General features: G+C 43.1%; 2 protein-coding genes and 1 pseudogene across 5 annotated transcripts in view; 2 read left to right on the top strand and 1 right to left on the bottom strand.

The window, feature by feature from the left end:
• The first annotated feature begins 74 nt into the window (after window positions 1–74).
• ZBTB6 (zinc finger and BTB domain containing 6) lies at window positions 75–8,946 on the top strand. Of its 2 annotated transcripts, none has more exons than XM_004269248.3 (2): window positions 75–1,048; window positions 2,176–8,946. In XM_004269248.3, exon 2 carries the CDS (start codon window positions 2,185–2,187, stop codon window positions 3,457–3,459), a length of 1,275 nt encoding a protein of 424 aa, XP_004269296.1. In that variant the 5' UTR covers window positions 75–1,048; window positions 2,176–2,184; the 3' UTR covers window positions 3,460–8,946. The 2 variants fall into 2 exon arrangements, with proteins under 2 accessions (XP_004269296.1, XP_033283134.1); XM_033427243.2 differs by lacking the exon at window positions 75–1,048 and adding an exon at window positions 1,082–1,246.
• Window positions 5,699–7,090, bottom strand: LOC117201099 (liprin-alpha-1-like; annotated as a pseudogene).
• Window positions 8,947–10,446: 1,500 nt separating the features above from the next.
• RC3H2 (ring finger and CCCH-type domains 2) overlaps window positions 10,447–12,407 on the top strand; it is a 59,641-nt gene continuing 57,680 nt past the window's right edge. For 2 of the 3 annotated variants that reach the window (XM_049711432.1, XM_033427246.2), the window contains exon 1: window positions 10,463–10,696. The gene's annotated coding sequence lies outside the window, so the exon portion shown is untranslated. Of the gene's footprint in view, window positions 10,697–12,407 lie in introns of all 3 variants that reach the window. The other variant, XM_012532878.3, reaches the window with a different exon arrangement.

Raw genomic sequence — 12,407 nt, 5'->3', positions numbered from 1 at the left:
AATTTGAATGCAGGAATGCTTTCTTCACTCCTATTCTTGAAAAGACATTAATCAAGCACGCTGAGCTTGGCTTCAGAAGCAAATCTGGGCTAACCAGAAATTGTTACTAGGGTCAGTTACTTCCTCCTGTGCTATTGACTGAGGGGATGGAGCAACTGCTTTTAAGATTTAGCTGAGACATTCCTTCATTTGGCATATCCTTGATGCCTACTAAGTTCTAGACTTCGGGAATGCAAGGAGCAGTAAGTCACTGTCCTAAATACCTCTGCCTAGGTGGGACACAGATTTCAATACAGGTACGATAATTGCCGTCACTAAGGCAGCCAAAGGGTTTACTGGTTCCCAATTGGGAGCCAAGTAATTCACGGGCAGTTCAGGATGGCTTCAGGGATGATGTGATTTATGAACGATGGATGAATGGGATTTTGAAAGATGAGTGGTAGGAGGGATAGGGCATGTTGGAGGAACAGCCGGGCCAACGGTTGAGATAGAAGGCGTGGGTTTGCCAAGGAAGTGAGAGGGGTAGGGGCGTGGGGAGGAAGCGATAGGTTGAGCGGTGAGGTGGGATCCAGATCCTGATGGGGCATTAGCTAGGCAATCTCGAGTACTGATCCCGATGGCACTCTCCTCTCCTTACCTCCGCCACCTTTTAAATTGTATATTTCAGGGTAAGCAGAGGACCTGGCCCCTAATAATCCGGGAGGGCCTCCCAGGGGTCCCGGTGCTGGGTACTCTGACAGACGCGCTGTACCCCAACTTCACAACCCGTCTGCTATTCGGATGTTGAAGAGAGCTCACGGAAGGGACCGGCTTGAGTACCGAAAGTGGGACAGGAGAGATGGGACTTGCCAGAATTCGGGGGCTTTTCTGCTATTCCAGGCGTGGGGGGAGTAAGGGAGACTGTCTCAGGATGTCCTTCCGGGACGCCCAGCGGGCCCCAGTAAAGAATGAAGCTAGTTGACACCGGATGTGTTTCCTCCCAGGCTGACCCCACCTTCCGGCCTGGGCCGCCGCTGCAGTGGAAAGCTCGGCTCTGGTTTCTGAGTCGGTGAGTGAGCGCGTGGGAAACTCCGGCAGGTGGGGAAGCCGGAGGAGGAGGCGGAGGAGGAGGAGGGCAGCAGCGAGGCGCGGCCCGGGAGTGGCTGGAGGGGTGCTGCAGGCACCTGGCCGTCAGGACCTTGGTCCTGGCAGGCTTGGCTCGGGAAGACCTATGTGGCGAACTGGAGGATCTTCCAGGCCACCTGTGGTACGGATTCAGTTCAACAGATATTCCCGAAGCTGCCCCTGCTCTGTGCCTGCTCCTGTGCTCGCTGCAGGAACTCAGATGAGCCAGGCTCCTTTTCGTGGTGTTCTGAGAGCAATTGACTCTGTCCGGGAGACGGGTGGATAAATCTTACTTGATTTGAGCCTTCAGCCAAATCACTAGCTGAAAGCGCGAATGTAACATGTGCAGAGGTGTAATTGGGTCTTCTTGTCTGGCCAGTGGTGAAAATCTAAATATCAAAGAAGCTTCAGTGTAAAAGATAGAGGAAAGGTAAAGCCATAACGTTGGTGAAGGCCAAATAATGAAAGATCTTGTATTTGCTAAGAAGGTTAGGCTGTCCTGGAGGTAGAGGAGAGCAATGGAGGATTTAAAGCAGAAGAGTAAAATAGAATTTTAAAAAAAGTTTTAAAAGATGTTAATCTGGTGGTACTTAGGAGGGTAGTTTGGAATGTAGGAGAGTGTGGTATCAAGGAGACTGCATTGGTCCAGGTGAACAGAAGGAAGACCTGCAGTAGTGATGAGGCATAGGAAGTTTAGAAATTACATTAAGGTTTCTAGTTTGGGAAACTGAGTTAAGTCCACTTAGTAGTGGGCATTAACAATGTCCTTGACCACAAGGCACATACAGTTTAGTCGAGGAGAAAGACATAGAAACTGTTGAGTACAATTCAACGTAATAAGTTCTGTAACAAAAGTATGAAAAATGTACCACAAGAGCATAGAGAAATGCGTTTTATTTTTCTGGGTCTTGAGATGGTTATATAGGGGTTCACTCTTAGCGCCCAGGTTAGAATTTGAGTTGTCTTTTACCCAGTTTAGGTTTAGGATTTTTGAATTGTTTGTTTTTACTATCACAGTGTAGGAAAGCATCCCCGATCCTTACATCAATGTTTATGTTTTATTTTGCTTAGATTGTGACCATGGCTGCTGAGTCTGATGTTCTGCACTTCCAGTTTGAACAGCAAGGAGATGTAGTCTTGCAGAAAATGAATCTCTTGAGACAGCAGAATTTATTTTGTGATGTGTCAATTTATATTAATGACACTGAGTTCCAGGGGCACAAGGTGATTTTAGCTGCTTGCTCCACTTTTATGAGAGATCAGTTTTTACTCACGCAGTCAAAACATGTCAGAATCACCATCTTGCAGAGTGCAGAAGTTGGCAGAAAATTGTTGCTCTCTTGCTACACTGGAGCACTTGAAGTTAAAAGGAAAGAGCTTTTGAAATACTTGACTGCTGCTAGTTACCTTCAGATGGTTCACATTGTGGAAAAGTGCACAGAAGCTTTGTCAAAATATCTGGAAATTGATCTTACTATGAAAAATAACAATCAACATGCTGACCTGTGTCAATCCTCTGATCCAGATGTTAAGAATGAAGAAGAAAATTCAGATAAAGACTGTGAGATCATTGAAATTTCAGAGGATAGTCCTGTGGACATAGATTTCCATGTTAAAGAAGAAGAAAGCAATGCTTTACAGTCTGCAGTAGAGAGCTTGACATCAGAAAGAAAGGAAATGAAGTCACCAGAGCTGTCTTCAGTAGACATAGGTTTTAAAGACAATGAAATTCGTATCCTCCATGTGGAATCTATCAGTACTGGGGATGTAGAAAGTGGGAAGTTATCACAGCCTTGTACCTCTTCAAAAGCAAGCATGTATTTCTCGGAAACACAGCATTCACTGATCAATTCTACAGTTGAGAGCAGAGTGGCAGAAGTTCCTGGGAATCAAGATCAGGGCTTATTTTGTGAGAATACTGAAGGAAGTCATGGTACAGTGAATGAGATTCAGAATCTAGAGGATGCTTTTTCCCTGAGGCACCAGTGCCCCCGGTGCCCTCGGGGGTTTCTTCACGTTGAAAACTATCTGCGCCACCTTAAGATGCATAAACTGTTCTTATGCTTACAGTGTGGGAAAACGTTTACACAAAAGAAAAATCTCAACCGGCACATTCGAGGGCACATGGGCATACGGCCCTTTCAGTGTACTGTATGCCTGAAGACATTTACTGCTAAAAGCACACTTCAAGACCACTTGAACATACACAGTGGGGATCGGCCATACAAATGCCACTGTTGTGACATGGATTTCAAGCACAAATCTGCTCTCAAAAAGCACTTAACATCTGTCCATGGCAGAAGCAGTGGCGAAAAACTACCCAGGCATGATCTGGAAAGGCAAAATCGACTATAATTAGAATCACACCTTGCTATGTAAGCCTTACATCATTCTGTTAGGCAAGTCTTTCTATAGAAATGCAGCATTTGTAATATTGCATTTCCAACCCTATCTTTGGGTCTTATTTTTGGTCTACCTACACAAGTTATTCTTTCTGAACTTGTACTACCAGTTCCAAAGTGTGGGAGACATGTTAAAGCTGAGAGGATGCTGTCTCATCTCATACATTATATATAAGTCCCAGTGGTTTACCTAGAGAAATAGTGTTCCTCTTAAATATTCTTGATTCTAGTGACAGAGGACCAGCATTATTTCCAGATTCTGACTTTGAGTCTCTAGGTAATTGATATAAGTGTAAAATCCAACCATACCATAACTTCAATAAATTAGGATAATGGGAAGAGAAAATAAATTTTAAAACATGCTATTACCCATTATTAGTGATTTTAAAAACAGGACTGGTGAATTTTTTTTTAACCAACTCTATTGGATTCCAAACTAAACACCAAGGTATCTATTGTTTTAAACCATAAAGGAACACAATTCAAATTCATTTGGAAGTAGCAGACTTTCCTTATACATAAGCTAATATTCCTTACAATAATATTTCCATGAGTTGTTAGTATACATATTTTAGAAATGATTAATTGGGCCTAGGTTTCTTGATTTTATTTAATACGGTTACATTTAATAATTTTGTGGCCAGTAGAATTATACCATTGGCATGAAGCTCTAAGATATTTTTTCTGTTTCCTTTTTGAAATTTATTTTATTTGTTGGTTAACGTACAGTAAAATTGACCTTTGTTTTTGGTGTACAGTTCTATGAATTTTTACATATGTACAGATTTATGCAACCACCACTGCAATTAGGATACAGAACATTCCATCACCCTCCAAAACTCCTTTATGCTTCCCCTTTGTAGTCAGCTCCTCATCCTAGCACTAAACCCAGGCAACAGTTCTCCATCACTATAATTTTGCCTTTTCTGAAATATCATAAATGGAACCTTATAGTATGTTCCTCTTTATTAAAAAAAAATTATGATTTATTTCTTTCTTTTGGCTGCACTGGGTCTTAGTTCCAGCACACGGGATCTTTTAGTTGCGGCATGCAGACTTCTTGGTTGCAGCATGCATGTGGGATCTAGTTCCCTGACCAGGGAGCGAACCCAGGCCCCTTGCATTGGGAGCACGGAGTCTTACCCACTGGACTACCAGGGAAATCTGTAGCATGTTCCCTTTTGGTATGCTTTTTTCACTCAGCATAATGCCTTTGAGACTCATCCATGTTCCTGTGTGCATCAGTAGTTCATTCCTTTTTCTGTGTTGAATTGGCAGTATATATTAGTTTTCTTACTGTCACTAGATGAGCAGTTTAAATATGGGTAGCTATTAGTATCCTCTTAATAACTTTTTTCATTTACATTAATGCAATTTTTATAACCCTCCCTAGAGTTTTCTTTTTTCATTTTTCCTGAAGTGTTCTATTTGCCTTTTCCCCCTCAGTTTTATGAGATGTACTTGACATACATCACTTTATGAGCTTAAGGTGTATAGCATAATGTTCTGACTTACATATATTGAAATACTTAGTGCAATAAATTTAGTAAGGATCCATCATCTCATAGAGATATAATAAAAAGAGAAAGCAAAAAAACATTTTATTTTTCTTTTTATGAGGATATTGACTGAAAAAAATGCACAATGCTAGAGTTGCTGTAAGGACACTAAAGATTAAGTGGTCATGGAGGTAGAAGGGGCAGAGGATCCATCACACCCCACTGCACCCTCTGGACTTCCTGTTAGGTGAGAATTATATACCTCCTACTTCTTTTAGTCACTGTTTTCCAGTCACTCGTAAATAAAAATTGTCTGCACAGGGAGCACCAGGGCCAGGGCAGGGGAGGGTGCTTCCCTGTACCATTAAAATGCTCATTTTAAGTTCCTGTCTTGAACAGGTTTAAGATAAAAGCGTACAGTTCTGTGGGCCACTTATGTTTCCTCCTAACAAGTTGAAAACGATTTTAATAAAAAGTTGTTTTTGCCAGCAGGTTTCTCACATGTCGTGCTCATGAGGCTCAAGCAACTCAGTGGTTGGGAACTTGGGTCTCCAAGTGGTCGCTGTCGGGCAGTGGTTGGATATGGGATCATTTGTTTTTTGGAAGTTTACGATTTTTTTCAGCCTGTCCTCCCAATTTGCTGAGTCCCAAGGCATCTTGAGATGAGTTTTCTGTCTCTGCATTACCACCTTATCACGATTCCTTGCCAAGATGTCCAGGTTGGCCCTTTTCTTTCTTGTCAGACAAGGAGCTGATAGAGGACTTGATGACCTTCTTCCTGGGGGCTTTGGGCAGCGAGTCCTGGCTGCTGTTACTACTGCTGGGGTTGCTCACGGGGCCATCCTGCAAACCTTTTGAGTTGTGCACATCCCTGGTGTTCTCGGGGCTGGCTGTGTGCAGCACCCCCTTGTGCATCTGGTCCAGCCGAAGGGACAACGGGGAGGAGGGGGCCGAGGTTCCACATTTTATGGTCATTTTGTCATCTTGTACCGCTTCTCGGGAAGCTGGTGGCCTGGAAGTCTCCTCACTCAGCCCTGGCAGCCAGCCTTTCTGGGGATGCAGCCACACCACGCTGCTGCTGAAGGAGTCTGCAGGCCCATCTGCCACGGGGAACCTGACATCTGGGACACTGCCCAAGTGGGGTCGGCCTTGGTGATGGAGCTCCTCTCAGCCTTGTCTGGTCCAGTTAAGCTTTCAGGGCTTCCAGGTTTAGTCTTAGCTGATCCTTACCATGTTGCATTTCTTCTAACTGCATTTTTGCATTCTCAACTTCTAGTAGGAGAGACTTCTTTGCTAGAGTAGCTGTTCTCTCTTTAAGATGAAGCTGAAGCCTCTTGTTAGATTCTGAAAGAAGCTTGTCAACAGTGTCCCATAAACATTATGTTCTTCATTCATTTTCTCTCTGCCTTGCCTTGGAGAGTGCAGCCACACTCTGGGCCAGCTCTGCCTCCACCTTGGGGAGCACCTCTGCTATCTGCAGGGTCTGCTGCAGCTCCTGCTGTGCCAGCTGCAGGCGTTCTTGCAACTGGCAGTTTTTAGCCTCAGTTTCAGGGACATCTCCTTTCAATTTCGTGTTCATTTCCTCAGATTTAATGAGGTCTTCTCTGGCCGTGTACAGATTTCCTCCAGCTCTGTAACGTGAGTAGAGAGGGCCGCCAGGCGCTCCTTCATCTGGCTCCGCTCTCTTGACTGCTTGTCCCTGATTTCCCCAGAGCTCGATCAATTTAGCAAGGTCTTCCTCGTGAAGATCTTCTTCAGAGAAGACCTATAGGTCTCCACCATCATGTCCCTGTACAAGGCCCTCTGAGCAGGGTCCAGGTATTCCCACTCCTCCTGAGTGAATTTTATAGCCACCTCCTCAAAGGTCAACCGTTCCTGAGAAAGAGCGATCCCAGACTCCAGTTCTTTCCTCTTCCAGGCATCTTCCTTAGGCTGTTGAAGCCAATCTTGAAAGTTTCAAAGGTACTGTTTAATGCTTGGAATCAGCATACCCTCTTCCTGTGCCACAACCATGCACACATGGGCGACCTCACTACGTGGAATAGACTGCTGCCGACACTCACAGGAGGGATTCTGCACAGTCATCTCCCACAGAGACCGACAGGTGAGGTTTCCCACACTTTGCTTCAGATCACGCTCGCCCAGGAGTTCCCTGGTGGCCTAGTGGTTAGGATTCTGGGCTCTCGCTGCTGTGGCCTAGGTTCAGTCCCTGGTCAGGGAACCGAGATCCTGCAGGCAAATAAACTTTCCAATATATGAGAAGAGAAGAAGAATGCACTCAGGCCTGGAATAAATCTGACCGGTAATGGCCACATCCGGATTTACTTGGGGCGGAGGGCCAGGTGCTGGGATTTTAGATCCCTAGAGAGTCCCACACCAACAGGAAGGGTAGCAGGGTACGGCACAGCACAAATTTACCCTAGAAAGAAGCCCTCCCTAGAGTTTTATTCTGTATTTCCAGAAATGTGCCAAAAGCAAAACCATGACAGTGTAGTTATTTCACTGAGAGCAATATTTCAAATTGTGTTATGAGCCATTGCTCTCTAATATCCCTGTCCACATATAACACAAAACTTTTTGTTGTTATAACAAGATTAAAATATAGTGCAGGGAAAATCATATTTTCTAAAACACAGGAACTATTTGTAAAGAAGCCTGACTGGATACATCTTATTTCAAGATGTTCTGTTCCTCCTCTACTCACCTCAGCTTTATTTAGAATTTCTGCTACGTTTAGTTTCTGTGGAAGCCCTTCCACATTTTAAAATGTAATATACTTTGTACCATTTAATGAATTTTGTGATGAATCACATGTTGATTGTTATAAATGTTAAATATCTTTTTTGTGATACTTCTGTGAAAAATATGTTCTTTATAGATTTTTAACTCTGGGAGAGATTTTAAGTAATCCAGCTCTAGTGTTAGATAAGAAAAACAACTTCATAATTCCCAGGTCACTAGTTAGTGACATTGGGTAGGTCACCTCTCCTTGAGCTTTTCTTAAATTTATATGTAAAATAACAACTTTGATCTTGATAATTTGTAAGATCATTTCCAGGTCTAAAATTCTATGATTTTATATTTAAATCTTCCTGAGTTTCTAAGAACAGAGGGAAAAGCAAGTCAGGAGAGTTTTGTGTCTTTATGAATGTTGCTATTTAGTACTCCATTGGAGACAGAACTTTTCTAAATTAAAGAGTGTTTTTCTTCCACTGGAGAATTTGATAGCACAGCGCTCAATTTTCTTTCCCATTTGACCTATGATTGGCCATTTGTAGGCATGAGAACACTTCCCTTTCAGAAATAGTTTGTGATTGAAGTACTTTTCTTATTTTTGCTTCCTAGGATGAAATTTTGTGGGGGAGGGATGGAAATGGGAGGGGAGAGTAAAAGAATAGTAATAAACTATTTCTTTTAGAAATTGGTATCTATCTTTGATGTTTGAAAAAATTATGGTTGTACTATGTTTATGCTTTATGTGTGCCTTGTAAGATTCTCGTGAAATTTTTTGTAAGCACTTTGAGATTTTTGCTTAGGGGGAAGGGGTGTTTTGTGAAAGTGATGGTTGTTATTTATTATTATTTATTCCTGTTCGGTAGCACAGAGGGATCTCAAATCATTCCTAGGAGAGTGTCTGTTTGCATGATGTTTCTAAACAATTTCAGGAAAATGAAATCTTTTTTTAAAATGCAGGTATGGCAAAGTAAAGTGTTGAATTTATTCACTGAAAACATTCACTTTTAGTTCTTTGTGTTTCTGATATGATGGGAAAAATATGCAGCATGTTTTGGTTCAGCCTCTTCATTTACTGGATTTATGTATAAAGGATCTTGGAAAGACAGTTGTTACTTTGGTGTAAGAGAAAATCCTTGCCATTTTTCCCTGGATGTAACTATCCTATATGTTTACATAAGAAATAATAAAGTGGAGATGGGAATGGAGAGTTTTGTCTTTTGTCTAATCTGTGAATTTTAAAGGAAACTATTTTTCCTGGCTATTCATTTAATCATTCATTCAACAAATATTTACAGAGTCTTTACAATATATACCTGTATTATAAGTTAGGTATCCCTACTCTCAAGAAACTTGTGTTGTACTGGAGCGAGACAGACAGTAAGCAAGTAAAACCAATGTACTGTCAGATTTTGAAAACGGAGTTGGAGAAAATAAAGCAGGGAGGGAAGGAGAATTGGAATTGAAATTTTAAGTGTGATCAGGTCACCTTTGAAAAATCTTATCACATTATCACATACCACTGTCCAGTGGAATGGAAAAAAGATATGTATATATCCATCGCTATCTAGTTGAATGGAAAACAGTGAACCAAATGAATCATTGTTGGGAACCTTTCTATTGGGTTGGCATATATTTCATAAAGAGAAGTGACTGAAAGGGATAAAAATGCATGTAAGAAAATCTTTGATGTGGCCTATGAATATTTTTTTTAAAAACACTGATGTTTTCCTGCCATCTGGGTAGTAATAACCATATGTATATATATATTTAAAGTCATTATAGTTTATAAACTACTTTTCCATATGTCTTCTAATTTGTGGTGGGTTTACTTCCATAAACGCTCTTGTTGGACATCTGGTTTCACATTGGAAAGTGACTTGTTTAATTAAAATTCATGGCCATTTTCTTAACCTGTGCTTTTCAGTATCTCATCAGTAACAGAGTACATAGTATCTGCCTTTTAGGATTATTTTGATGAGCATGTGAAACAAAATAGTAAAATTAAAAATTTTATTACGTAACTCAGGACCTGGCACGTAATATAGTCCACTAATGTATTTCCCTGATCCCTCTTCCCAGCCTGCTTCTTCATCTATAAAAACAATAAATTCTACCTTGCAGTTTACTATGAAAAGAAATCCTTCAACAAATATTTATTGAGATATTGACGCCAGAATTTGTGACTGAATTTTTATCTCTGCCATCTTCTGAAGAGCCCAGAATTCTCTCTTTAACAAAGAGATAAGGCGTTAGTGCCAGGCAAACAAATTTTTTTTAAAATAAAATAGGGAGATTGCTTGGCCCCTATGTTGAGAGACTGAGGGAACCTGTCAGCATTTAATTATGGGAGAGTGAGTACAATATAATACAGATGCCTCAGATTATGCTCAATCCATACCACGCCTTCCACAGTGGGAGTCAGACACTGGCTCAAACCAGTGTCTAGGAGGCTGGCTCGAGGCGCATATGAATGTACAGGGAGTTTCCCATCAAGCTCTTCGGCTTGCCCAGGCCTCCTAACAGCACCTCCCACAGTGCTCCAGAGCTCCCTAGTCACGTGAAGGGGTGGTTCTGTAGACCCGAGGAAAACTGATGCGCAGTCCAGGGGGCGGGGGCTACTACGCTTCCCTTCCACCTCCCCAGCTCCCGGTCAGGCGTGATCTCGCGTGAGGTGGGGAGTATCTTCTCGCGAGAACTAGGTCGGAATCCCTCCAGGTCCGCCTCCTTGGTGAGGAGGAGGAGAAGGAGAAGGAGGCGGAGGCGGAGGGAGGAGGAAGCCCCGTCGCGGCCTCCGCCGCCGCCAACGGGGCTGTCCCTGTACCTCCCGATGGAGTTTGAGGCCGTGAAGCCGCCGCCGAGCTCTGCCCCGGCGAGACGAGGCGCCTCCGTCGCCGAGCCGCGCGGTCGCGGGGCTCCCGGGAGCGGCCCTTAGCGACCCCGCCCGGTCCCCCTCAGGTAGGGCGGGGGCGGGCACGATGCGGCTCGGGGCCAGCCTGGGTCCCAGGTCCCCGGCGGTCGAGCGGGTGACCGGTCTCAGCCCGGGGTCTGTGCGGTGTCGTCGCCGGTGCCCCGAGGGTAGGAAACCGAGGGCCGCACCTGACACCCGGACCGGGCCCGGAGTCTCGGGCCGGAGGAGGCCCCTCGCCCCGGTAGGGCTTTTTCAGTACCAAGCGCTCGGCGCTAATGGCCACCTCCGGTCGACACCGGCCGAGGGGACGCTTCTGCCCCTAAGGAACCCATGCAAGCAAAGACCAGGCTTCCCTCTCCCTTTTCTACACCAGTTAGTAAGAGTGGGGTTGGAGGAGGTCCTCGAAACCAAGTCCTCTCCTGGCTTTTCGGCTTTCTGCCCTGGGGCTTCCCGAGATCCTAAAGCAGGAATGGTGGAGGCGATCTGAGTGGTAAATAGGGACCCTGGCTAAACAATGCCCTGGGAGGGCTTAACCTCCTGGGAGGGAGAGGGCCGGACCAGAGTGGTTGCACAGTGGTTGTGACGGAGCAATGGCGTTGAAACAGCCAGGGAATTCTGCTATGGTTTTCTTTCCCTCCTTCATTTTTCCTTCTTGGGGAAGCCTCTTAAGGAGACTCTTCCACCATCTTAGAAGAATGGTAGAAAGCATCTTTGTTTCTCAGAAGCAGCTCTACTTTTCTCTGTTCTTAGCTTTCAGGAAGGAAGAAGATGGGGGTAGCTGTCATTTCCATCCTTGGAATCACAGAACAGTTTAAGATACCGGCAGATAGAACCTTGACATCAAAATAGCCTCAAGTAATCACTGACATAAAGTAGATCTAATTTCATGATTCCCACCCTCTTTTTTTGTTTTTAAAATAACTACCTAGTTCCCTTTTAATTCCTACTCTCCCCTTAGCTAGGCCCCTTCTTTTTAATTCCTACTTTCCTCCCACCACCTGTGTTAGAATGACTTTGTATCCCAAATAAAGTGCTTGAGTAATCTTTTTTCTATTTTTGTATTAGTCAAACTTTTAAGTTCCAATAGGAACTTTTGATTAACTTGAGAAAGTTAATGTTGCTACACTAAATTGATATAATTATACCCAAAAGCAAAGAAAGAAGTATTTTAGTTAGCTTTGTGCAGCCTGTTTATAGTTAAACATAAAAATTTAGTTGTGGCTTCTCGAAACATTAAGAAGACTTCATGGATTCTTTTATCTGTCTAAAAAGCTGCACCACTGTTCTAACATAACATCCCTTTCTTATGTTGTTTACTTCCACATTCAGTTCTTGAAGAAATCGAGGCCATTACATCCTGTCAAAGACCATCTTTCAATATTGCTGTTTTTGTTGATTTGGAGATTGATGTTTTCCAAATTTTTAGAGTTTGGAAAATAGCTAGAAGGACAAAATGTTAAACATACATTCCAGACATGTTTAGAAAAAGCAGATGTTATAATTCAGATTGGCGCCTATTTGAGGATTTAATTGCAGTCGTGTTCATTAGTGGATTCTTTGAGTTACTCCTGATCTGTTATTACTGTGGGGTCAACCTGACATTTAAGAAGACTTATGTTCTTTGTTCATATGTTTTCATTAATTCATTTTCTGCTTTTGTAGTTTGCTGTGTCTTCCAGTTTAAAAAATGTCAAAAAAATTCTTTTGGGAGGGGAAGCATTTTTCTTTACACAGAATTTTATATTCAGAAATAGAACT

The sequence above is a fragment of the Orcinus orca genome, chromosome 6 (assembly GCF_937001465.1).
Source record: "Orcinus orca chromosome 6, mOrcOrc1.1, whole genome shotgun sequence".
In the NCBI taxonomy this organism is placed as follows: Eukaryota; Metazoa; Chordata; class Mammalia; order Artiodactyla; family Delphinidae; genus Orcinus; species Orcinus orca.
This window is presented reverse-complemented; position numbering and strand designations above follow the sequence as displayed.